The sequence below is a fragment of the Lissotriton vulgaris genome, chromosome 12 (assembly GCF_964263255.1).
Source record: "Lissotriton vulgaris chromosome 12, aLisVul1.2, whole genome shotgun sequence".
NCBI classification, from domain to species: Eukaryota; Metazoa; Chordata; class Amphibia; order Caudata; family Salamandridae; genus Lissotriton; species Lissotriton vulgaris.
The window spans coordinates 784,410,470-784,438,308 of NC_141700.1; the positions used below are offsets into that span (position 1 = coordinate 784,410,470).

The 27,839-nt window shown below is 46.6% G+C and overlaps 1 protein-coding gene across 4 annotated transcripts in view; it reads right to left on the reverse strand.

The window, feature by feature from the left end:
* Positions 1-27,839, reverse strand: part of LOC147678715 (phospholipid scramblase 3-like) — a 121,355-nt gene that overhangs the window by 42,921 nt on the left and 50,595 nt on the right. For 3 of the 4 annotated variants that reach the window (XR_015302494.1, XR_015302493.1, XM_086946172.1), the window contains exon 2: positions 19,306-19,384. Coding sequence is in view for 1 of the 4 variants with exons in the window: in XM_086946172.1 (XP_086802298.1) it covers positions 19,306-19,318 (13 nt within the window). In the remaining 3 variants the exon portion in view is untranslated. Of the gene's footprint in view, positions 1-5,429; positions 5,547-19,305; positions 19,385-27,839 lie in introns of those variants that run through there. The other variant, XM_086946171.1, reaches the window with a different exon arrangement.

Sequence of the window (27,839 nt, forward strand, 5' to 3'; positions counted from 1 at the left end):
GCACGACGCAGCACTCTCCTTCACCCAGTGGCATTGTGTCGCCGGGCCGGCCCGGGCTCTCTTGATGTTTGGTAATAATTCGCAGGCCTGGCGGCGTGACCATTTAAATCCTGGTCCGGCCCCACAGCGCGGGCGGCCCGGCTGTTCAGGACAGGTCGGAGTGAGGTGCGACATGTCCGTTCAGCACTTGCCTCAGGCTCTCCTGTGTAGACTCCATGCCGGTGGCGGCACAGGCAGGGCCCCTACTGTAGGGCAAGGTGGATTTTATACTTTTAGGATAGTTAATGTTCCTTCCGACAGCAACCGTGCAACTAAACACCCTAACAAATAAACACTGCTTAGGAATGGGTCACACTTGTGAAGAGACCATCTGAAAAAGAGGAGCACACAAAGACACATGCACACAGTATCAGCAAGGGAATTCCAAGCGTTCCTGTTTTATTTGAGGGGATTGCACCCCATACGGAAGATAATCCTCAGGACTATCACTGTGTTTTAGTGAGCATTGGTGGCAGCAGTATGTTTACCTTCCGGGTACTCATCGCTGGCAATGTTTAAGATTGCTTATGTGCGAAATTTTCATAGTTTCAGTGTACTTATGAGTGACATTTAAAGGCCAAATGTGTGACACTTAAGGGTGGCACTTTCTGGCGAGTAAAATCGAGCAAAGAAGTCCATGGAAACAGATAAATACCACAAGCAACACCCATATGAGCAATGAAAAACTGTATGATCTCTAAACTGCTACAAAGCACCTGAAATGGAAGGGCACTAATCTGTCTCTTTCACGAGTTTCATTTCTTTTATAGCGCTCCTCAGACCAGTGTAGGGTGTCAGAGCGCTTTACATCATACACACATTATACAGAGAGAACAAATCATACATGTGTAAATCAGTCTATAGGAAATGTTACGTAAGACAGTGAGGATTACAAGTTGTAGGAATCACACGTCATCCTTATTAGCAGGCAGTATATTTTAAGTGTGTGTGATCCAGAGAGGCACACACGCAAGATTTTAAACGTACCACCGTGGTTGGTTTTATTAAAAAGAATGTATTTCTAATCATTGTAAGGAGTGGTTCAAGGGAGAGTAGGAAGAGTGCGGGGGATAGCGGACATCCTTGTCTGGTTCCTCGCTGTAGGGTGAGAGGTTCCGAGGTGCCCCCGTTGATGACCACTCGGGCTTTTGGGCCATTGCATAGGGTCATCACCATTCTCCTGTACTTATCTCCTAGTCCAAATTTTACCATGCACTGTTCGAGGAAAGGCCAAGACACTCTGTCAAAAGCCTTTTCGGCATCTAGGGCAATCTGCCGGTTTAGTGTTTGTTGCCGAGTGGTTTAGCAGGTGGCATAAAAGTCTTGTGTTGTCGTGAGACATTCTATTCTTCAGAAAGCCCACCTGCGAATTGTGTATTAACTTTGAGAGCTGTGTATTTAGCCTGAGTGCTAGGACCTTTGCATAAATCTTGCAGTCTACGTTAATTAAGGAGAAAGGTCGGTAGTTTTGCGAGTGGTGGCACCTCTATAGAAGCCCTAATGAACACCATTGATACATACTCACGGGTAGCTGGATACAAACTCAATAAGGACAAGTCGGAATGCAAACCTCTAAACGTTCACACAACAAAAGGTGTTTTAGGTAACTCTGGATTGGCCTGGCAGAAAGGTTATATAAAATATCTGGGTATCTACTTCGGGAGAGACCTAAAATCAACTCTTGACCAGAATGAAAAAACACTGCTGGACAAGTTAAAGAATAGAACTAATTCATGGTCACCAAAATACGTTAGCTGATGGGGTAGAATAGAAACAATAAAAATGATGCTAACACCCATGGTCAACTACCTGCTCAGCATGCTCCCACTTACACTTACGGACGATTTCCACAAGAAATTAGACATATTAATAAACAAATTCGTCTGGAAAGACAAGAAAGCCAGAATAAGTCTACAGAAACTAAGGCTTAATAAAAACCTGGGGGGACTTTATTTTTAACCAACTACAAGACTTTCCAGACAGCATGCTTAGCTAGACAGGGGATACACTGGCTGACACCACAGCAGAATTACACGCCGGTATGGTTTGAGGTTGAGAGAGCAATGCTAAATGGCCTAGACCCCTTAGCCCTACTCACGGCAAACAAACACCCCGAGGCTAACAACATAATACTCAAAAACACTAAGAATGCCTTACTTAAAGTAGATAAAAAATGAAGAGTATTAGGAACATGGAATGGGAATCTCTCTGGACAAAAACCAAAATAAAATACAGGGATAAAACACTTAGCTTTAACTCATGGTCGAATAAGGGAATCTCCACGCCGAGCCAGCTAGAAGAGAATAATACCCCACTCACCTTCACCAACCTAAAACAAAAACAGAACCTCCCAGACAGAGAATTCTACAGCTTCCTAAAAATCAGGGCGGCCCCCACAAGGGCAGACCTTAGCAAAGAAGCCCCGTCAATCCTCCAATACATGACTAACCTAAACAAAATCTGTCACCAAACATCGCACTTATACAAACTCCTGAGCCCGAGCACATCGAGATTAAATAACAAAACAATCAATTACTGGGAAACTCAGCCTAACAGCCCTTTTAGCGAGACTGAAAAGCAACGGCTATGGACATCTGCGTCAAAGAACTAACGGCCACATGCATCATTGCACCCATTTGCGATTCACCATTTGCGATTCCTAAATTGCGAAAATTAAGGATCCGCAATTTAGAAATCACAAACTGCAATGCATGAACAATTCGCATTTATTTTTGCGATTCGGTATTTTTCCTTAATTGCGATTCACAATTTGCGAATCGCAATTAAGGAAAACCCTTCCCATTGATTCCTATGTGCCAAAAGGCCCATAGGAATGAATGGGAAGACATTCACATTTTGCGAATTTCAAATTGCGATTCACAAAATGTGAATGCAATTTCAAGGGTGCAGGGGGGGTCCAAAGAAGCACTCCCTGCACCCCTGAAATGTAACTTTAAATGCAATTTACACACACACACGCCCCAAGGGCATGTGTGTGTGTAAATTAAAACTTTCAAAAATGCAATTTGTGCATATTTGAAAGTTTTCGGTAAATTAGCATGCAGTTCAACTTCATGCTAATTTACCACTTCCAAATTGCGAATTTGCAATTAAAAAATGATCATGCATTGCATTTAAGAAATCTGAAATTGCGATTTCTTAAATGCAATCGCAATTTTAGAAATCGCAACACGGTTGCGATTTCTAAAATTTCGAAATGCATGATGCATTCCAAATTAGTCAATTGCATTCGCAAACGGCCGAAAATTGTGATTCGCACCGTTTGCGAATGCACTTGACTTTGATGCATGTGGGCTAAAGTCACACCAACCCTAGCCCAGACAAAATACTGGCTCCTCCACAAAACCTACTGGACCACGGCATGCCTAGCAACAGTCGGTCTCCGTAATAATGACCTTTGTTGGAACTGCCATGAACAGAAGGGAGACCTGGCACACCTCATTTTTCACTGCCCCAGAGTTAGGACCTTTTGGGAGAAAGTCAAGGATTTCATACACAACATCCTAGGATTCTCACCACCGCTGTGACTACACTTCCAAAGTGTAGTCACAGCGTTCATGGAGCCAGAACTCCAGTCACAAGATGATAGCCATCTGTTAGACCTCCTATTCACAGCGGCGGCAAAAACAATTCTTTCCAACTGGAAAGACACAAGGAAAGCGACTTTCAAGACCTGGTTCAACTGGATAACTTTCCTAAGGGGGGCGGACAACATAACTTTAAAATACTCCCCCGAGATGCACTCAAAAGGAGAGATGTGGCACACACTAGACAGCTTCCTTGGATCTCATAAGCCGCCTTAGGCAGTAAGCACATCTCCAAATATTGGATCTATCCACCTCCCAACACAAAACTAGGGGACCTTGGTAGTAACTAAATACCGCTTTCCTATCTCTCATCCTTTCTTTCTCTACCTTTTCTTTTTCCTTGCTCGAAGGTAATGTATTTTCGTTTTTGACTCCTCAACATATGTTGTGTAAGCTAAATGTAACTGCAACAGCACAATAACAATGTCCTACATTACCTTCTCTTTCTCTGTATTGTATAACAACATTTTTTTTTCTAATAAAAATTGTTGAAAAAAAAAAAAAAGAGAGAATGTATTTCTACCCAACCTAACTTTTTTAGTAACAATGGGATAATGAAAACCTGGGGGAGAAATACATTTCTAACCCATACCACGCAGTTTAAATGCAGCTCATTGATTGCGTTTCATATGTATATGTGTTATATTAGGATTGTAACTTATGAACTTCAAGTAACAAAAGGGTCTCTGTGGCAAGAGCAGTAACCCCCTGAGCTTGCCACATAAATGCAGGGGAGTGATCTGTCTGGCACACGTTCTATGCAGCAGGCACAGTAACCATCTGCGCTACTTGATGATGGGTAAAGCTGCCACTAGACAAAACGCTTATCTGGCTCCAGCAGGAACATTATTCACAAGAGTTATCTTGACATTTAACTTGCTTCCTGGAGACTCCTGGATAGACAAGGAATTTAGCAGAAGGTGGTTTTATTCCAGAGTACACAGCACCTCAGGGGTGAGGGGGTCCCCACGTCATTGTAGTTTAAAGAGCTGATTCCCAAGCGGCCCGACCGCCAACAGAGACAGATATTGGCCTTGGCACTCTTTTTTTTATTTCAAAGTATTTTATTATACATTTTTTATAGACAAGTACATTAGCGTATCCGTTACGAGGTACCAGCCAAACGTGGTTGGTGTTGCAGTAGTTACAGGTACTTGGTATACGTGTTTAGCTGAACCTCTTTACAATGACATGCTGGGAGATTAAGGACAGTATGATAGACAGAGAGGATAGAAGAGAAAGGGTGGAGATAGGACACAAGAAGTGTTCTATAGCGATGAGCCTAGTCTGGGTGTGTAGCCTTGTATGAAAGACCGACACCCCCAATGGCCTCACGGGGTTCATAGGAGTCCAGATACGCGTCAAGCGATTACCACATCCCCCTGGTAGCTGGTCTCCAGGGTGAGCTTTGCTGTGCCGTGCTAACTGCACCTCTGAGGTACGTCACCCAGTTGACCCAGCCCTTGTATGAGGTCTTAGCTGTGTCCTCATCGGTGGTTTCTGTGCAGAGACTGAGCAAAGAGAAAGGAGACCATGAACCATGGTAGCGTGCTTCAGACTCGCAGATGGAGCCAGAAAAGAAAAGAAAGCGGGCCAGCGCCGCATCGCTTACAATACACAGAGCACACAGGCCTCTCCACTGCCTGAAGTACAGTCAAAGTAAACTGAAATACAGTCAGGCGAGGGAAACCTGGCGCACACAATGTGCACCAGGCACCTGCACCACAACAGCAGAAACAAACAATATTTTTGATATTAAAAGAAAAGCCAAACAATTCCTACCTTGGCTGTTGAAGCAACAAAAACTATAGTGAAAAGGAGGGAAGTCCTGCGCTTGTAGACGAGGGAACCCTGCAGCAATCTTCCCAGAAAGTGTAAAGTTTAACAACTCTGCCCTGCAGTGGCCCGATGTCCTGGGCTGCCCTGAAATGTCTGTGTGTAGAGGTTAGGGGGCGCAGTCAAACTCGGCTGGCGGGCGGCGGCAGCACTTCCTGGGGACGCAAGTCTGTTGGCAGGAAACTGCAGCATGCGCTGACTCCAGACGCTGCAGCGGCGCGAGAGTCTGCCCAGGTGCACACTCAGACGGCAGGCAAAAAATATTTATCCTCGGGTAGCAGGCCTCAGACACTCTCCCACACTTCAATGCATCAGTCCCAAATCACTGCACCTTCTCAGCCCAGGGGATACTTCGCCACTGCGGCACTCGGCACACGTGCGCTCACTGCACAGCAGGCCCCCAAGGCAATCCAGGCCCTGGCGGGCAGCCAGGCAGCAGAGTCCAGTCCCCAGAGCCGCTGCACCACCAGCCGGCGGGCGGCTCTTCAGGGTCCAGGGACTTACGTAGGCTGGATTTCAGTGCCAATTCGCCACCATCCTCCAGGCGCTCAGCCGCACACAGGCATTGACCGCCAGATCCCTGGGCCCCACTACGGCGTGCCCCTTTAGCCTCACTCACCTCAACACTGGCTAGGCAGCGGCAGTGCCTCCGCAACCACTCCGGATCTCCCTCCACAGACCAGGATGCCTCACCAGGGTCTGCAGCCATCCGCTTCCACCAACTAGCTGCGATTATGGGGCCAATCAACAAACAGTTTGACCTCCCGGCCTCTGCAACCCGATCACAGGCTGCTGATGCACAGGGGCCACGCCTTCGTCCCAGTCACTTCCCGGCAGCCAATCCACTGTTTCCCGCCTGAACCGCAGCCCTCTATTACGTGGGGGCCGCAGCTGTCAGCAGAGCCCCTCTCGCAGTTTTTGCACAACAGTCACAGCTGCAAGTGTGTGTGGGGGTGCACTGTACATCGCTCACTGTAGGGGCGGCGACCGCGTGGTGCGCGGCACTGATGGCCCATGACGGCGGCCTTTATAATTTATTTGGAGACACTGTGTAAGTGTCCCCAAATAAATTATAATGGCCGCTGCCATGGGCCATCAGTGCCACGTGGCCGCCACCCTGAAAATAGTGCCGCCTGGGGCGGAGCCCCGCCCCCGCTAGATACGCCGGTGCTGCCAATAGCTTAAACTCTCGCAAATGTGAAACCTATTGCACTGCAAATATTCTTTTGCCATAAAAGCCCCCATGCCGCACATTCGCATGCATGAAAATCGTGCCCTATTCTTTAAAGAAGCTGTGTCTAAGGAATGGTGTGTCGCCACTATTAAAGTGAAACTGCAGTATGGGGGCTTTTAAAAATAAAGCATCTGTGTCAAACAAATGCTTTTTTTTTGTAAAACCGTTCATGCTGCGGTCTGACGTGACATGAGCATATTCCATTCGATAACAGGGATTGGGAGGGAAGCGGTGTTCATAGGAGGTGATGCCATGAGGCATTGTATCTACCACGGTCTCATGCTCACTTTGACCCACAAAGATGCTTCATTTACTTGAATCTCAACATTCATAAAAGAGTCCCAATTTTGAAAAAGTAAGACATTTCTTTTTTAAAAATTTTTAAACATTGATTAGTTTCATTAAATAGACCTTAGAACAATAGTGACAAGAATATAATACAGATCATAAATGATGTGCGCTACATGTGCAGTAATTTGCATTAAAAGGGTACAGATATAATTATAATAAATAGATTAAAAGATAGATTAAAGGAGAAATACCCAAATAACTATAATAAATATATTAACAGTGATAATCAATATATCTCATATGACTTGCATCCATAAGCATTCAAGCATATTTCCACTACTTTACATTTCATACATATCTTAGGTTCACTAAAACGACGACAATAAAACTATAACATCAATCTCCAGCACCCACAGTTACCCATTATCAAGTAAAGCAGCCATTAATAAAGTACTGCACCTGGTGGCTAGCAAAGAGGGACTGTGCCTGCTCAAGGACAAGCCATCTCCAGAGCCCAGCCAAGCCAAGAGAACTCCAAGGGCCAGCTGACTTACCTCTTGTTCAACCCTGGGCGTAGTTCGCGAAGTAGCGCTACGCATAGCTACGCGAAGTGCACTTTGCACTACGCGAGCTACGTGTAGCACTACGCGTAGTACCCTGTTCGCACTGTGCAAGATGCCATTTTCAATGATTGCACGGTGCGGACAAGCATCCGGCACTGTGCAATCATTAAAAACGGCATCTTGCAATGCGAGCTGTAGTTTTCTGCCGCTCGAGTAGATTTTTTTGCCCGAGCAGCAGCTTTCTCAACGCAGTCTGGTAGTTTCTCGTTGCGAGCGGTCGCGTGCATATGCGACCACTCGCAATGAGAAACCCAACCTCCCCACGTTGAGAATCTCGCCGGGAGATTTATTTTCCACGCTCGCGATCGGCAACTTGATGTTGCTGATCGCAAATGAGGAAAAAGTCTCGCCGGGATGTCATTTTGCTTGCTCGCGGTCGCTAACTTGACGTTGAGGACCGCGAGCAAGCAAAAAATGACTGCTACGCAATGCGTGTTTGCACTGTGCTACGTGTAATTCGCGTAGTGCGAAGTAGCGGAAACTTTGCAAACTACGCGAGCGTAGCTTAGTGCTTTGCCCAGGGTTACCCTTGTTCACAGCACAGGGACACAACAGCGGAAGAAACCTGCTGGGGCAAGTTGGTAGCCCAAAGTCTTCAAGCAGCTACCACTGCTGCCACGCAGCACTAAGGAATATGATCCTAAGCATAGAGTTGCACCAGAGTGTGCTGAGCCCAGGAGTGCTGTTGGAGAGTTGCTGGGACCCTCAGAAGGGAACTTATCAATCCAGGAAGGATTTGCATGTGACCGCGATAATGGACGACTGGTCGTCCAGTGGCAACTGGACTTCGGCCAGATCATAGAGGACTTTGTGGGACGTCAGCCCTGCAACCAGGACCCCCTCACAATCTTCGTGGACCGAGGAATCCCTGCAGGAAGACCACCGTTGCTCACATCGCATCCACTGCTTCCTCATCTGCAACATCCTTCATCCCTTTCATCAGGACAACTACAGGAATCCAGAGCAACAAGGATAAAGTGCCTGGAACTGCTGGCTGCTTGCCTTGTGAAAGTAACAGTTTTTGGTCACCCCAAGTACTTGGAATGAAAACGCATTGACAGGAAAAAAGTGTCCAATTTGTTGACATTGCCAAGGCTTGTTCGCGGTTGAGTGAAATTGCTTTGATTTTACTATTGCTTGTAAAATCAATATCTTGGGAACCACAACTGGATGTTTTTTGTTTCAGAGTCTAAATTCCTATATAAATACAGTCTATTTTTATAAATTGGGTCAGATTTCTGGAGTGTTGATTTCTTCTTCAATTCTTTTGGTGCTGTTTAAACACGTAACACTTGTTCCTCTGTGTAAGCCTTGCAGTCCAGAGCCACAGCTACCCTGAGCTGAGCTGAAAGTTCTACAGACAAAACGTACTGGACCTAAAGGGGATACTAGGTGTATTACATGGTGAAGTTGAACAACCACACCATATAATACACCCCATTTCCTCACGCCGCCCACTCGCCTTCATATTCTGGTGTAAATTCTGTAATTTCAAAGAAATCATTGAAGATTCAACAAAACTCTTTCCCTTCCAATGTGACCATTACTAATTCAGCCAGATTTGTAGCTTGCCCGGCACTACAAATGCTCATCAATTGATTTTACACATACGGTAACACTTTCTGCACATCAAAAGCAGCACCTATAGCTTGCTGAGCCATCTCCATTGGACATGTAAAGCGCAAACATATTTCAAACACATCCATTAGCCTGGCTAGATAATCTACTGGCAATTCTCCTTTATTTTGCTTAATATTTGAAATCTTAGACCAATCAGTCTTCACTGGGCACGCATCTGTAACTGCATTCAACAAGACATCCTTTGCCGTGTTCAGGGTTCCATCGTTCCTGGGGTCCTGCCTCGGCCAACCTGGCTCAACCAATCGATCTCTCACTTCACTTGGCACCCCCAAACGCAGCAACGGATTCACATCAACCCATTTGGGTCTTTGCATTTCAAACACACTTTGCAATTCTTCAACCAGGTAGGGTTTTCTTTAATATTATATAAACTGTGTCCTAATGTTCATTAAATCAGAAGAGGTCCAAGGAACGCGAACAGTGACTCCAGCGCCTCAAAGTGGGTAATCTCTTCAGGGAAGGAGGGAATCTGGGGCCAGAAAAGTGGTATCTTCATAGTCCGGGTAGCGAGAGTGAGGAGAGATCTCTGCCTACTCTCTTTGAATACATTTCCAAGCCAGTCGATGGTCCATCTTAAACTATCTCAGGTAATAGTGGGGCTTTGTTTACAGTGACCTCTCAGCCCAGCTGGTACGGAACACACGCTCGGTCTAGACCGCTATGAAGTAATGAATTTGCATTTCGCCTAGCAATGTGCTCTCTTCCAGAGATGTGTTGGATGCTCACATTGCAGCTCATCAGCATTACCTCCTTGTTGTCCATCTGCTGGTGGTCCCACAGATGCGGTCTTGTTTCAGAAGCATCCGCTGGTGGTCCCCCAAGATCATCAGCCAGCATGGGGAAGCAATCCAATACATTATTCCCCCCTTTATTCTCACACTCCTCTTTTTTGTGGTTCGGTGATCTGGAGATATAGACCGGAAGGAGGTGGAGCAGTAAGAACCCAAGCCCTGACCCTATCCCTACGGTAGATTACTTGGTGTTCCTCTTCAGAGTCAGTTTCATACCGCGAACTAGGGATTCATGCTTTGTTCTACATACCAATTCAGAAACGCAAGCCATTGTCAGCATTTAGCTTATTTTTAGGATCCTTCAATTCCTTTATCAAGTTTTCAAGTGATCTTTGTCAATAGTATCTCTATAAGGAAAGGACTTTTCCCCATCGTTATTCATGAGGTCCACCCAGTGTTTCAGAAGCCTGCACGTGCCTTTCCCTCACTAGTGGTACATAGCATGGGCAGGAGTCCCTATCGGTGGAGGGTCGTTACGCTTAGATTTTGATCTTCCCATTACTTCTCCTTCATTGATACACAGATAACGAGAAGGTATCTGTCGGCATTGAGCACCAGCTCATCTCATGGGTGGCGCTAGGAGGGGTGGCTGGAAAGGAAACAAAGTTGCCTAAAGGGTCCCTCAATTATTTCTTTAACTGATCCTGTGGTAGGAGGGAGGAAAATTTTTGTATATTCACACTCAAAGATCCCCTTGCATTTGGCCTTTCTTTGGTTATGCACCGGAGGTGCTAGCGCGGGGCTGGTGCGACTGCATCAAAGAGACACTTTCTGAAACATGTTGTTTATGGATTTATGCTTCAGGTCCTGGCACTCCTGCCCGTCTTCCCCGTTCCTGCACAAATCTCTAGAGTCCCCTCGAGCTATATATATTCATTCGCTGTCGGACTTCTCTCATCCTTACCATGCCAACCAACCTTTTATCCCATTATCCCAATTTTGGGCACTTCTAACAAACCAAACACGCTACAAAACAGCACATGCAATGCAAAGCACAGCAACAATAAACAAGGTCAGACTTCACCTTAATATAGTTCAGTGCGTTTACACTGTCCAGGCGAATCACCGGGTCCAGCACTGGGCCGTGCTCCACCCCAGTCCCCCTGGAGAAACGTCTCCCTTACCTCTAGCGCCGGGGGTCGCTGTGCGGGGTACGGTCCAGTGCTTGTCCCCCTTTGGTCTCCGACTGTAAGCTTTCCCAGCCAATGCACCAGGTTCTATGGAAGAAACCAGACACTCTGGAACGCTCTTAGAAGTCTAACACATGTTTAATGCAAAATAGGCAAAGCAAGCATAAAAATGTCCTAAGTGTGATTCACAATGTCAAAGCACTGACACTTCACCGCCTGTTCAGTTGAAGCACTTATGCCACATTCTATTCATTTTTTTTACTACTTTTATGCAATTTTTCTCAATGCAGTGCCCAAAGGGCAGCATGCATGTTCAAACTGAAGCTCAAGATGGATGCTAAAAAGCAGGTGCCTAGCTCAGAATGAGGCTTGGCTGACTTAAGAACTCAGGCGGAATGTGCATTGTTCAACATCAAAATACATGATGGCCGTCCATTTAAAATGTGTGTCAATCGGGGCAGCTCCGCGGTTTTGGCGGAAAAGGGTAGCCCCACTGAAAAATAAAATGATAATAAAAAAAAAATTCTTACTGTCAGCTGAGGTTAGGGCGGAGCCGTTCTTACGAGCGCCCCGTCACAGCAGGGAGGAGTGTTGGGCCTTGTAAGTGCGCATGTCATTTTGGACGGTTGTCTTCGCCGGGCCAAACAGACATGTGAACTTCTGTTTCTCCAACCAAGCTGTGTTGCACAACCAGGTTGGAGAAAAGCCACAGGTTCCCTGTGCCTGAGCGAGCATCAAGTCAGCCCGCTCTGGCCAACCAGCCAATGATGGGGCTACTCTCATGCTGGTAAATAGTATCACTAGCATGAGAGCAGCGCCATGATTGCCGCTTGGGAGCCTTTGCAGTGTGACTAGTGTCAGGAAAGGAGCACCGAGGCGGCGGCCACAGGGGCAGGTAGGTGTTTTTATTTATTATTTTCCCTCCACATTGTCCCACCACCCCAAAATTAGAGCAGCTGCCACTGGTGTCATGTGCAATACAGCAAAGGCCTTGGTAGAGTACAAAACAAATTCACATGTGTTATTACAAGCACGTCCTTCCTTGAAACTTTACGGGGTGATTTTTGACTCAGATGTTGTATTGGTAATGATAATTCCAAATTCTTAACACACATTCTCTGAAGTTATCTTCCATCTTGGCCTTGCGCTACTGAGGGGTAGGGAGCCATTTTACAGACATAGATTACTCGAATAGAAGCTAGTTTTGCCTAATGATGGGAGAATTTACCCCACTGAGCGACCCAGCTTCCTAAATATTTGTGTTTAGTGTTGGGATCCAGACCTGGGCATCGTACAAACCTGGGGGTCAGGAACTAAATGTACCTCACCAGAGTTTTGCTTCTAACTCTAGAAAGAGTATTTTTTTCAATTGTCAATGCTGAGAATATTGATTTCCTTCCATTTTTTTATTGGAAGTTTTATACCCTGTTGCTGGTTTGACAAGCCATTTTGGTGTCAAGAGCAGTCCATCCTGGTTAGCACCAAGGCTATTAATGCAGAGTGGGACATCGCATTGAGAACATGTCTCCTGGGGAAACAAAGGGAAGAGAACCCATTCATGCAGCGCTTGAGGGAGTACAAGAGACTGAGGGGACAGGAGCTGTAATCCGGCCAGAAAGAGCTCACTCGCCTACACCGTCTCAAGCAGAGACCGGAGTACAGGCTCATGATTTGATTCCTGCAGAATGGGAAGCTTGCAAGCTAGCCTTTCTGATGAGGGGTGTTATCCCGAAACCAGTCCCATGATGCTTGTTTCCGGTCCAGGGAGGACCTGGCTTGGCAGTTCAGGCTGGACTGTTCCCATGAGGCACAGGGTCAGACTGATTTGCATATGGCCATGTCTGAAATGGGGTGGCAGAGTGAGCTAAAGAACGGTGATGGATTCAACCCAGATCTGTGACTGGGGGTGAGTATCTGAAAAGTGTCAGAACTCCGTCCATCATCTCCTTGTGTTTACCCTGGACAAAAACCTCTCCACCTCCTGTGAGAACGCAAATTGCCCAAATGTTTCCCCAAGGTAAACACACAAACACTCGATCGGCAATGCACTATGGATCAACTGGTCAGGTATATTTGTTTACGCTTTTCAGCCTCTCCCGCTCCTTCGAATTGTGGTGTGGACGATGTGCCAAAGATCACAGATCCTTATCTTGGTAGCCCCTACTCGGGGCAGGCAGGCCCGGTAGTCTGCCCTCCTCAAGAGGTTAGCAGTTCTACATGAGAAGCACCCAACCATCTCACCATGAACCAATTGCCGATCAGACTCCCAGATCCCAAGTAAGTCAATCTACCGATCTCCCACCTTCGGTCTTAGAATTCGGTCACCTGAGTCTCCCTCAGGAATGCACGGACATTGACGGGAGTCCCGTAGACTTACCACACATGCATGCTATGCCCCCAACTGGAAAAGTTGTCTACTGCTGCATTATCAACAAACTGGACCCCCTGAAGCCGGTAGTCCAAAATAGCATTGGCTACTTGCTCCACCCAAAGAAGCCATGCCTAGTAGCACACGGATCCATCAAGCAGATATAGTCGCCTCCCACATACCTGTAATTAAAGCAATCATGGAAGGACTTAAAAGAGCTACTCCTTCCAGGGTTCCTCCAGCAATAGCCTGAAACCTTAATACCATCCTTTGCGACACATTAGCACAAACCCTCAGACTGCAAGAGCGCTTCATCCAAGTCCAAAGGGACAGGACAAACCTCCGTTCCTTCCCAAGGTGGTTTCCCCTTTCCATCTTAACCAGACCATGGAGCCCCCAGTCTTCTATTTTAACTCGAGTCTCGATACTCACAACCATGGACATCAATGGGAGCTCGGGAACAAGTTCAAAAGACGACGACCACTCAAGAGCAAGCTCGCTGGGCCAAAGGGGAATGTTGTAGCTTAGCTAACTTTGCCATTTAATTGCTGTACATTTACACATATGCAGAATTATTTTTTTTAAATAAATAAGACATGTATAAAAATAAATACAGAAAGAAATGCTTTGTTTTCATCTGGTGTTTTCAGTATAAAGCATTAAAAATAGGAAGCTGTGATTATATATATATATATATATTCACTGAAAAAACCATAGGTTTCACACCGGTTATAGTTAGGAATTAGCATTTAAAAAACCTATTAAATTCACTGAAAAAACCATAGGTTTCACACCAGTTATAGTTAGCTGGAAATTTTACTGATATAAAACCATTGAAATTCCCACGTTATAGTTAGTCGGACTCACTATAACTTGCGCGTGCAATGCACTGCTGATGACATCACATATTACATCACTCATGACATGGTCAGTGACATCACTCATGACATCACTGATGACACCATCCTTGTAACACAGTGACAGACCTCCTTTCACTGTAAAGTAACCCTTGAGACACATATTCAAAAATAGAAACTGAAATTTTTAAAAAATGGACATACCTATATCAGTTACAACAAGCAATTCTGTACTTCCACTATCTATATACACATCCACTCATTCACCAACAGTTCTATATAGTCACTCATACATATACTCACTCATCATATGAAGAGATACACCTATACATCCTGTTACACACCGACATTCATCCAAAAGTTACTCACAGACATATTCACACGTGCAAATAAACTATTGAACAACCATTTATTTGAATATAGAGTTATACACACACTTCCACCTTACTTCTATTGAAAATTACACATATTTATTCTCTTAAACAATCACTTATAGAAACACATACTTATTTAAAAAGGAAATCTTACAATCTCTTACTCTCACATATACTCACTTATATACATCAATATTCATATATACTAGATTAAAACATATGTAGTTACTGATAAAGACACTAGTGAGACAGTCATTCACTCACTAACAAACACATATAGACACTCATCCACCCATACAGTCCTGTACATATGCTGTCTTCAAAACACATACAAACAAAGAGTCAGTCACTCATGCATCTATGTGCTAAGTAATACCCCCACCAAACCATATAGACACTCATACTGATACTAATAATAATATCAAATAACCCATATACATACGCATGTTGCTACTTATCAACACATGTAGCCACTTATACACAAAGTGAAACACTAATATATGTATTTAAATTTTTAAACATAACTCACTAATATTTATTTTTCAGAAAGACACATATTCACTGGATGGTGTCATCAGTGATGTCATGAGTGATGTCACTGACCATGTCATGAGTGATGTAATATGTGATGTCATCAGCAGTGCATTGCACGCGCAAGTTATAGTGAGTCCGACTAACTATAACGTGGGAATTTCAATGGTTTTATATCAGTAAAATTTCCAGCTAACTATAACTGGTGTGAAACCTATGGTTTTTTCAGTGAATTTAATAGGTTTTTTAAATGCTAATTCCTAACTATAACCGGTGTGAAACCTATGGTTTTTTCAGTGAATTTCATAGGTTTTTTAAATGCTAATTCCTAACTATAACTGGTGTGAAACCTATGGTTTTTTCAGTGAATTTCATAGGTTTTGTTAATGCTAATTCCTAACTATAAGTTTCACTTTATAAATAAGACTGTTAGCACTCTAGTTGTTCTTTTTAACACTCTGGTACATTCTGTCATTGGGCTACAGTTGGGCTACATCTAGTTGAAATTTGGGCTACATTTACAATTTTTGGTCTCTGGTGGCCATCTTTGGGCTACATTGGGCTACTTTGGGCTACATTTGGGCTACATTTTGGCTCTAACATATATTAAGCCCAATGTAGCACAATACATATTTTTATAAAGTTATTTTTTTTACAAACCACTTCAGAATAGGGCTACCTGTCCCTACAATTTTCCCATTTTTTTTTTTTAATTTTTGGGGGGAGCGCTCCCAGAGCGCGCCCCGGAGTGCGCCCCGAAAAGCGTATTTCTGAAAAGCGCCCCCTGGCGCGCTCCGGGGAGCGTCCCGTGAGCGCCAATATAGCAAACGAAAACATGATTGTGACGTTCGCGTAGCCGCGACCGCGTGATACGCACTGCGTAAGCGCACCCGGAAGTACTCGCGCGAATACGATCGTGCAACGTAGGCGTCTGACACGCTTACGCGGCGCGCCTCTGGCCGCGCCCCGCGGCGCGTCGCGTAAGCGCGTCGGGTCATGTGACCAGAAAATAACACTTTTCATTGGTTCATAACAGTTTTGGTTTCATAATGATGAAGCCCATGGTCATGTGACCTGTAAATAACACTTTTCATTGGTTCAATAATTATTTTTTTCTAAATTTAGAGAAACCCACCCATTTCTCTCACTATTGATTTTCACTTGGAGAGAGCAAGAGGTGTTTTGTGAATTCTCTACTCATTAATTTTCCTGATCTACAGCAATGGCTGCAAGGGAGTCCTCCAGCAGTGATTCAGATGGATTTGTGCAAGAGGACCCTCCTCACCAGAAAACAAAGAACCACTTCATCTGGAAATTTTATGACATCCCTGAAGGACAAAAAAAAGTTAATGCAAGTAAAGTAACTTGTAAAATATGTGGAAGTATTTTATCCAGAGGCAATCCTCTAAAAAAATACAGCTTTGGAAATGCCAATTTAATTAGGCATGTCAAAAGAAGACACCCCAACAATTACTCCAGGGAGAGTGTCAGGGAGCTGGCAGAGAAGGCACGAAGAGATGGCAGCAGCACCTCCACTGGTGGAGCAACACCTTCAGGTTCAACACGTGCAAGAATGGTCCCTAACATCCAGCCGGTATTTGCAGGAATAAAATGTTTATTCACGAACTGTGACGAACTACTCTGTTACGGGGAGCAGAGCGTTGAACTCATTGCAATAAAGAAACAGGAACACCAATGCTCTCCCCGTCCCTAAATTTTCTCATTTTTTTGCTCCTGTTGAGCATTTTCTGAATCCCTGTTTTTGTTTTTCCCCTGAAAAAAACCCAAAAAAAATATAAAATCGTTTCAAAAAGTATAAAAAAAATATAAAACAACAAAAACAAAAAAAAAGTTCTTTTCAGAACTACCTCCAATTTATAAAAAAATGCTATTTTTTTTTTTAAAAAGTGCCATTCTTTTTCTCAATCGTACGCTCACCGGTGCGCGTACCAGGCGCTCCCTCGGCGCAAATTAAAAAAAAAAAATTTTGGGGGCCCCGTACGGCTTTTTTATGACCCCCACATCAAACCTAGGGGGTCAGGGGGGGTGTACCCTGCCCCCTTTTGCTCATTTCCCCCTTTGATTTTTACCACCTCAATCCTACCGAGGTACAAGATGGCGGCCGCTGCGGACTGTTTCGAATGTTTACAGACACCCGAGAGCCAATCAGCTTTCCATGCGCACCTCGCGTGTCGCGCCTGGAGCGCACTCCGGTGCGCGCACCTGTGCGCTGCTATAGATATATATATTTTTTGGGACCTAAATTACTCAAAATCCACTGGAGCACATATCTTGAGACATAGCAAAGGCACATCGGGCTACCAGTCCCTACAATTTTGCCAAATTTGGTGGAAATACATTCAGCCGTTCGGGCTAAAAGTGACATCGACCGCCCTATGGAAATTAACATGGGGAAAACGCGTTTTGGGACCCCCCTTTTATCTCGGCCCCCGCTTGACGAATCCCCCCCAAACTTTCAGGGAAGGACCGGAACGCCGCGAGGCCATTTTGAGGAAATTTTGAGGCAGATTCGTCAACCGGCGCCAAAGTTATTCCAAATAGAATTTTGAGATTTAACATTGAAAAAAATCCTAACTATAACTACCTACTGGCGACCGCCAGTAGGTAATATATATATATATATATATATATATATATATATATATATATATATATATATCCAAACACCCTCTCTCCACAGGAAAAGAGCAGAGGCCATTCAGGGGACTTCGTGGAAACACCTTTAATGGAACATGACGGCATGATGCATTTCGGCCTGGGATGGCCTTCTTCGGATGCCTAAATGACAAGAGGCTTACAAACACCACTTTTTAAAGTTGTCCAGCTGCTTCCTGATTTGCAGAGACCCGCTCCGCCCCCCCACCTCGTGCTTGCTCACCAACCTGTGGTTCGTTGGAACTACAGGTCCCAGAATGCCTCCAATGTCCAGGTAGGTGCTGCAGGGGGGAATTTACAGTCCTTGTGGAATCGCGGGTTTTCCGGGCATACTGTGGTGGATGGCAGCCAATTTCTTGTGATTAAAGTCCTGGGTGCCTCCTCTAGTCCCCAAACACCGTTACACCCCGCAAATCAGGACACAAATGAGGCGGAGGCAGGAGTGCACAATGCAGCCCGCCCTACATCTCGCCGCCTTGCTGAATCCTGATGAGGGAGGTGGGCCACGGACATCCCGATACCTCGGAGTCCAATCCAATCTGCAGCAATAGCCTGAAACCTTAATACCATCCTTTGCGACACATTAGCACAAACCCTCAGACTGCAAGAGCGCTTCATCCAAGTCCAAAAGGACAGGACAAACCTCCGTTCCTTCCCAAGGTGGTTTCCCCTTTCCATCTTAACCAGACCATGGAGCCCCCAGTCTTCTATTTTAACTCGAGTCTCGATACTCACAACCATGGACATCAATGGGAGCTCGGGAACAAGTTCAAAAGACGACGACCACTCAAGAGCAAGCTCGCTGGGCCAAAGGGGAATGTTGTAGCTTAGCTAACTTTGCCATTTAATTGCTGTACATTTACACATATGCAGAATTATTTTTTTAAAATAAATAAGACATGTATAAAAATAAATACAGAAAGAAATGCTTTGTTTTCATCTGGTGTTTTCAGTATAAAGCATTAAAAATAGGAAGCTGTGATTATATATATATATATATATATATATATATATATATATATATATATATTTGAAAAGTTTTACATGGCGCTGGCCAGACCCGGAGGTGTCAGGGCGCTTTACATGAGGTAGGACATCGTTTCAGTACATTGAGTTGCATCAGTTTCTGGAGCGTCGCTTAACATAGAAAGGGAAACGGTATAACATAGTTACATGAGTTACTAAATCATAGCAGAACATAGAAAAAAACCGGCAAGGGGTAAATTACTAGAAATATAGATATATATAGATAGATATTATTTTCTGTAACCAGATCCTGCCACTCCTAAGCAGGAAGTCTTCTTACCTGGAGCCGACATGTTGCCCTGTTTCCCAGCTCGTCTCTTAGCCTCTGTGCTGCCTGCGAGGGGACACCTCCTCCGTCTCTGGAATAAAGAAAAAAATCACACAGATCAGGTAGGCAGCACGGATACCTGAAAAGGCACAAAACAGGTGGGCAGGAAGCCCTAATAGCAGAAACAAAACTCACCTTTCAGGAAAGGAGGCGGGGACGAGGCAGCTGGGACACTGGGGCGGGGCAGAGGGGGCGCGGGGAGGGTCGGGACTTCTACTCGGGGTGGGTGTGTCATCCTGGAGAAATGTACAATTTACTTACTAAAAGGCGCCTTGAGGCATTTCGACACAACAGGGAGCCGGCAAGACCGGTATTAAGAGATCACGTGTGCTTCTCTCACATCTCAAGAAAGCGCTTTACGGTGTGAGATTTTAAGTCGATGGATATAATGAGGAAAGAAATACACGTCCCAGAATCCAGGGTAAGTTTACACTCCTAAAACACGGTGCCGATGAGAGACTAGGGCTAGTAAAATTACGTATATTTTTATTACAACAAAGCGAGATTTGCTGGTATTTCGTGACCTTTTTTCATGCAAAGGCATACTCTGAATAAAAAAAAAAAAAGAAACGAGATACCCCCAGGAGTCCGGTCCAAGCAGAAACACTTTCCTGGTGAGACACTTTCTGTTAAAACGAGTTTTCTGTGAGCAAAAAGTAAACACAAGATACGAAATGTTATGAATTTCACATTACAAATGACACCACCGTCATTTAAAGTGTGTCCTGGTTGGTCCTGCGCGTGCACTATTTTGGGTAACTGGGTGACTCATCTGTTGGCACTGCAGTGCACTAATATGGGTTACTGCGAGTCCATAATTGGCACGGAATGTGCACTATTGTGGGTTACTGATGCCTCCATAGTTGGCACTGCACAAGCACTATTTCTGGATACTGGGTGACCCCGTGTTACCTGGGAAGCCGCGCTCTCGCCCTGGCTTCTCCTTTACAAATCTATGTTCTCAGTTCCTGTAAATTCAATTTGACCTACTGAAGTTAACCAGGACTAGACTACATCTCCCAGAATGCATTAGGGTAGCAGACTAAACCCCAGAAGTGACATTCGGTTGTGCGGTAAGTTTAGCAGCAGTGAAAGAGTGCAGGGGGGACAGGCCTGGGCGCGACCAGACCGGTGGTGGCGGCACCGAGAGACGTTCTGCCGCTGACCGCGCGACACGCAGGGGAGCATGGGCGGGACAGCGCCCTAGTCCCACACGACGGGCGAGCAGAGCAGCCCGTAGCGCGAAACCCCCGGAGCCGCCCTCCTCGCTAACAGCCAATAGGGAGGGCACACCTACCCTGAGGGCAATTCAGTCAATCATTGGTTAGAGGAAGGGGCGTGTTCGGTCTCCTATTGCTCACTGGACATGGCCATAGACTTGATTAGGAGGACAGGCAAGGGAGCGTGGTTAGCCAAGGCAGACATCGAGTCAGCGTTCTGGCTCCTACCTGTTCACCCAGACAGTCAACACTTGCTGGGTTTCAAGTGGGAGGGGGCATTCTTATTCGATCGCTGCATGCCCATGGGCTGCGCAGTCTCGTGCGCCTACTTCGAGGCATTCAGTTCCTTCCTCCAGTGGGCCCTCACGGCCAGGCATGGTATTTCCCAAGTCACCCACTACCTGGACGATTTCCTGTTTTTTGACAGGGATGGGTCCCAGGAATGCGCAGAGGCCCTGCAAGCCTTTGAAGAGCTGACGGGGCATTTAGGTGTTCCCTTAGCCCCTGGAAAAACTGAAGGTCCGCACAGATACTGACCTTCCTGGGCATAGAACTTGATACCATTAGAGGGGAATCCAGACTCCCAGCGGACAAGGTGTGCGACCTGAGGCAGGACATTAGTGCAATGATTGGGAGGAGTAAGGCAACACTTGGGGTGGTCCAGAGTCTGTTGGGCAAATTGAACTTTGCAGCGCGTGTCATACCGGCAGGTAAGGTGTTTTCCCGCAGGCTGGCAAAGGCTACGGCCAGCATGAAGAAGAAGCATCACTTAGTGAGACTGGGTCCGGGTTTGAAAGCAGACCTAAAGATTTGGGACGAGTTTTTGAGGAATTTCAATGGCACTGTGATATGGAGGGCGCCCTGGGAAAGCAGCCAAGGTCTATGTCTGTTTTCAGACGCATCCGGTAGAGAAGGTTTTGGGGTGATCTTTGGGGAAGAGTGGTGTGCCATGAAGTGGCCGGATGCTTGGCGCAAGAAAAGAGTGACTGCGAATGTAACAGTCCTGGAACTGTTCCCCATTGTGGTTGCACTGCATTTATGGCCAGGGGGACTGGGCAACAAAAAAGTGGTGTTCTGGTCGGACAACTTGGCCGTGGTCCAAGCCATCAATGGTCTGACTGCCAACTGCCCTTTAGTCTTAAGCTTGCTGAGGGAGTTAGTCAGGGCTGGGTTACGGAATAACATCGAGTTCAGGGCTAGGCATATCGAAGGTATTAAGAATGTGGCAGCTGACGCTCTCTCTCGCTTTCAGCTGTCACGGTTCTGAGAGGCCTGGCCGCAGGCAAGGGAGGCGATGACACCATTCCCGGCAACTCTATGGCGACTCCTTCAGTGGGGGAGCGGTTGAAGAGGATGGGACAGCGTTCCCTGACCCAGGCAACCAGGAGAAGATATGCGGCCCAGCTGACCACTTTCCGTGCAGTAACCCTGTCCCTGGGAGCATCGGCCCTAAGTTCAATAGAACAGGTGGAGACTTTTGTGGTATGGGCAAAGGAGACTGGCAAGTCACATTCCTGGGTGTGTGGCCACCTGGCGGCACTCAAACATGAGACCCAATTAAATGGAGAAGAGGATCCCACGAGTGCATTCAAGATTAGGGCAGCATTGAAAGGATGGGCTAGGGATGAAGTCAGGTTCCCCGACAGAAGGGCAGGAATTGAGTTCCCCGCTCTCCAGCGCATGTTGGACGTGGTGCCGTCCTACACAAATTCGGCGTTCGAAGCCTAGCTTTTCTCGACAGCCTTCTGCTTAGCGTTCTTTGGCGCCTTTAGGGCTAGCGGGCTAGTGGCCAAATCTAAATCTGACAGATCGGGGAGAGCTTTGGACATGATGGATGTTTGTGCCAGGGATTCCTTGGTACTGTGGTTACGTAAATCCAAAACGGATCAGGTGGGGAAGGGAGTGTCCATCACGTTACATGCGTTAGAGGACCCCAGGTATTGCCCGGTCGCCTCAGTCAGGGAGTACCTAAAAATCAGGCCACTACTGGCAGGCACCTTCCTGATACATGCTGACGGCTCACCACTTACTAAATTCCAGTTGGAGCGAGTAATGGCCACAGTGTTTTGGTCAAGGCAGGTTTGTCAGCTACAGGTCAGAAATTCTCCAGCCACTCGTTTAGGATAGGGGCAGCTACCGCCGCATTCAGGGCCGGGCTGGGCGAGGAAGGCGTCCAGAGGGTGGGGAGGTGGTCGTCCTCTTGCTATCAGAGATACATTCGCCCGTGAATACTTCTGGCCGAAAGGGGGCCATGCCTATTCAACGTGACATATGTGAAAGAAAAGCCATACTGGAGCGACAGGCCATGGTATTTATGGGCATGTCGGATGTAGAAATTTGTGTGTATATGTTATGAAGAACCACTTGTCGTTTGAAGTGCAGTGTTCACTTATAAATAAAACATTGATGTCTAGCGTAGTCTTCTTTCTTTGTTATTGTAACTCAACGGTGTCTTTTCTTGCAGCTGATTGTTGCGTGTGGGTGATGGGCCATTCTTACATTCCCAGGCTGGAGCAGTGGGCGATATGCAGGAGATGGGATCTGGCCTTAGCAAGGACACAAATTCTATGGCTGGGTTTCCCTGGAATGAGATGGGATCTGCTGAGGCGCAGGCTTGAGCAATGTCTAGCAGCACGGGGCGGTCCTCCCAACATCCTCATTATCCATTTGGGAGGGAATGATCTGGTTACAGTGGGGAGGAGAGCCCTAATTGAAGCCATGCAGAGGGATGTGACAGCAATAACTAACCAATTGGGAGCCACTGAGTTAATATGGTCAGAAATTGTCTCTCGCAGGGCCTGGAGGGGAGCACGATCAGTGGTTGGAATAGAACAATGCCGCAGGAGGGTCAACAGGTCCATGCAGAAATTTATGGAGAGGAGGGGCCTGGGGTTCATTAGGCATGCACTGATACAAGAAAGAACTGAAGGATATTACGAGAGCGATGGGGTGCACTTGTCTGGCCTGGGTATGGATGTCTTTCTCCTAGACGTACAAGAGGCTCTGTCAGCGGCAGGTTGCAAGTGACTGGGTAGGTGGGGGGCTCTGTCATCGACGTGGGCCTCCTCCAGAGCTGTGGCGGAGTACAGGGCGATCTGGAAGCAGATGGACAGTAGGGGTACCTCTGCGGCAGAAGGATACAGTCTAGATACCTCTGCCTGGCACAGTAAGGGTGCCTGAGCCAAGAACCTGGAGCCGAAGGAGGTTCCAGGAAACAGCGTCGGCGCCCCGTTAGTCCTTCGGGCGGTCGGGGGGCCTGAACCGACCGGGGGTGTGCCTCATCGCTCCGCCCTGACAGGGGGCGCGGGAGAATAACGAAATGGTAATTTACTGCACCGTCAGAGCATCGTCTCGCCGTGCAAGTTGGCTCCTTGGGCATGCGGGTCAGCGAGGGGCTGCCGCATTGGATCGCCTGTAAGATGACCCAGCTTATCAGCTACCTGTTGTACGAAATAAACCTGCAGCACTGCTTTCCCACAAATTTGTCTCATGAGTTTCCTTGGTATATAAGTGGATAATGTGCAGTGCGGAGCGAGCGCTGGCGGTGTGGGCACTATGCCGCTGACCGCGGGACACGCAGGGGAGCATGGGCGGGACAGCGCCCTAGTCCCACACGACGGACCAGCAGAGCAGCCCGTAGCGCGAAACCCCCGGAGCCGCACTCCTCGCTAACAGCCAATAGGGAGGGCACACCTGGGGATGGGGGCGTTCCTGACAGTATAAAGCAGGCGCAGCATATTGCTCGGCCTCTCTTTCCCGCGCTTGGTTCCCTAGGCTCTGCGCTGATCCCACCCTGAACCCTGACCCAGCTGCAGAGCGGCGGGGCAAAAGTTGTGAATCTTTAATGGTCATGTTTTGTGTTGCAGGCGGAGTCACAGGGTGATCTGGAAGCAGATGGACAGTAGGGGTACCTCTGCGGCAGAAGGATACAGTCTAGATACCTCTGCCTGGCACAGTAAGGGTGCCTGAGCCAAGAACCTGGAGCCGAAGGAGGTTCCAGGAAACAGCGTCAGCGCCCCGTTAGTCCTTCGGGTGGCCGGGGGGCCTGAACCGACCGGGGGTGTGCCTCATCGCTCCGCCCTGACAGGGGGGGCGGGAGTATAACGAAATGGTAATTTACTGCACCGTCAGAGCATCGTCTCGCCGTGCAAGTTGGATCCTTGGGCATGCGGGTCAGCGAGGGGCTGCCGCATTTGATCGCCTGTAAGATGACCCACCTTATCAGCTACCTGTTGTACGAAATAAACCTGCAGCACTGCTTTCCCACAAATTTGTCTCATGAGTTTCCTTGGTATATAAGTGTATAATGTGCAGTGCAGAGCGAGCGCTGGCGGTGTGGGCACTATGCAGGAACAGGCTTCATCTGCTCGACGCCGCCCCAAGAGTAGTAGGCGCTATATAAATGCAATTTAAAGCAGGCGCTTAATCGGGGTGGCAAGCGCCCCTGAACTATGTGGGTAAAGTCTGAGGTCACCAGTGGCAGAGACCAGGGCCCTATGTGAAGAATGACAGACTAGCTGTGTTTGTAAAGGGTTGCATCATGGAACCTGCGCATCACAGGGTGAGTCAACAGCAGGGCCTGACGTCAGATATTTGTAGACTGTGGAATGTCCTGGGGGCACAGAGCCAGTTCTTTACATTTCACCACTCCTTCTTTTAATCTTAGCTTAGGTCTGGGGTTAACCAAGATCTTTAGATTGTACTAATGCGTATAATATACTTGCTTAAAGGGACTTTCAACCTGTTGCTATTTCACAGCATATCAGATAGTCGGTCCATTTGAAACTGTCCTGTACTAAGTTATCTTTAAAAAAAAAAAAAACTATTTCCCCCTTATTTCTTTTTCCCTTCTTCCTTCCCTAATTTCTTTCCTGCTTTCCTTCTTGCGTTTAATTGTTGCTGTCTTAGATTTTTCCTTCCTTCTGTCTTTCTTTTTCTTTTTTCTTCCCCTCTTCCTTTACATCTTTTTCCTTCTCGCATTCTCTTTCTCCTTCTTTCTTTCCTTATACTGCCTTCTTTCATTCTTTATTTCTTTTCTTTTTCCTTCCTTTACTAATTTCCTTCAGCCTTTCTTTCTCTTTTCTAGTTCAATCTCTCATTCTTTCTTTTAGTTTTTCCTTTTTTCATTCTTTCTTTTCTCCTTCCTTCTGTCTCTCTTTCTTTTGCCTTCCTTCTCTTTCTTTTTTTCCTTTTTTTTCTCATTCCTTTTCTCTTTCCTCACTTACTTTAGTCTTTCTTTCTCGTGCCATTCATTTTTCTTTCTTGCTAGAGGCTTGCAGCTGATGCCACACTGACTGACTTTTTTAGGTCTGTTTTAGCCAAGACCTTTTGATTTTACTAAAGTTCTGAGTAGATCGTAGTTACCTAGAGGGGTTTCAGCCAGACTTCAACCGTTAAATTGTGGCTGGCGTCATTCACATTTTTCTTCCACCTACTTACGCATAGATTAGGGGTCAATGTATCAGCTCACTTCAGCCATCCGCAGACTTCAGTGCCAACAGCACTTTGTACTGAGCCACATGCCGCCCTTTCACAAGGAGCACATCCGAACACGAAGCAGCTCCCGTCAGTGCCAAGGAGTACTATGGCAATGTGTAGATTTTTGGCACCCAAAAACGTTATTGTCTTTAGCAAATGTTTGTTTTCACCTTGATATGTGTCCGGGAAATAACCAAACAATACAGTTTTGCAAAAACCAGGACAAAACAAAACAGGAATTGCATGAAGGCTGGGGCCAACGCAAGACCTGCTGACTTTGCCAATGCTTGTTATTAAACATCTATACTCTTAATATCACTTATAGCAATGCATTAATCCTCCCTGGGGGCTACAAAGCCCTGTTCTAACCCATGCAGTGGTGTGTGCCACCCTCTACTGACATAAGAAGATGGCACATGGTGCCAATGACATTTTGCCTAGAAAGCAGTTGGTACCCACAAGGGTACACATGGAGCAATATTGCAAAGGCACAGATGTCGTGTGCACAGTCGTGTACACTGTGAACAAACGCACACACGAGTTCAAAGGGGAGGATTCAATTACTGAGAGGAGGAAGCAACAGTACAGATGGTGCAATCACCACTCGTGCAAGGATATTCAGAGTTCCAAGTCCATGACCTGTGATGAAGACATTTGTGCTGCACTGCCCTACCTGCATCAGTCCTATATACAAAGGAAGCTTGCATTGTTTCTGCCCTAACTGCACCGGTCCTCTATAGAAAGGAAGCTTCCACTGTTTTTGCCCTACCTGCACTGGTCCTCTATACAAAGGAAGCTTGCATTGTTACTGCCCTAACTGCACCGGTGCTCTCAAGAAGGGAAGCTTGCACTGTTTCTGCCCTATCTGCAATGGTGCTCTCAAGAAGGGAAGCTTGCACTGTTTCTGCCCTAACTGCACCAGTCCTCTCAAGAAGGGAAGCTTGCACTGTTTCTGCCCTAACTGCACCAGTACTCTACAGAAGCGAAGCTTGCACTGTTTATGCTCCAACTGCACTGGTGCTCTCAAGAAAGAAAGCTTGCACTGTTTCTGCCCTACCTGTACCAGTATTCTATAGAAAGGAAGCTTGCACTGATTCAGCCCTACCTGCAAGGGTCCTCTATGGAAAGGAAGCTTGCACTGTTTCTGCCCTAACTGCACCGGTGCTCTCAAGAAAGGAAGCTTGCACTGTTTCTGCCCTACTTTCACTGGTCCTCTCAAGAAAGGAAGCTTGCACTGTTCTGCCCTAACTGCACCAGTGCTCTCAAGAAAGGAAGCTTGCACTGTGTCTGCCCTACTTGCACTGGTCCTCTCAAGAAAGGAAGCTTGCATTGTTCTGCCCTAACTGCACCGGTGCTCTCAAGAAAGGAAGATTGCTTTGTTTTCGCCCTACTTGCACTGGTCCTCTCAAGAAGGGACGCTTGCACTGTTTCTGCCCTACCTGCATCAGTCCTCTATAGAAAGGAAGCTTGCACTGTTTCTGCCCTAACTGCACCGGTCCTCTTAAGGGAAGCTTGGACTGTTTCTGCCCTACCTGCATCAGTCCTCTATAGAAAGGAAGTTGCACTGTTTCTGCTCTACCTGCATTGGTGCTCTCATGAAAGGAAGCTTGCACTGTTTCTGCCCTAACTGCGCCAGTGCTCTCAAGAAAGGATGCTTGCACTGTTTCTGCCCTACCTGTATTGGTGCTCTCAAGAAAGGAAGCTTTGATTGTTTCTCCCCTAACTGCACCGGTGCTCCCAAGAAAGGAAGCTTGCCCTGTTTCAGCCCTAACTGCACATGTCCTCTAT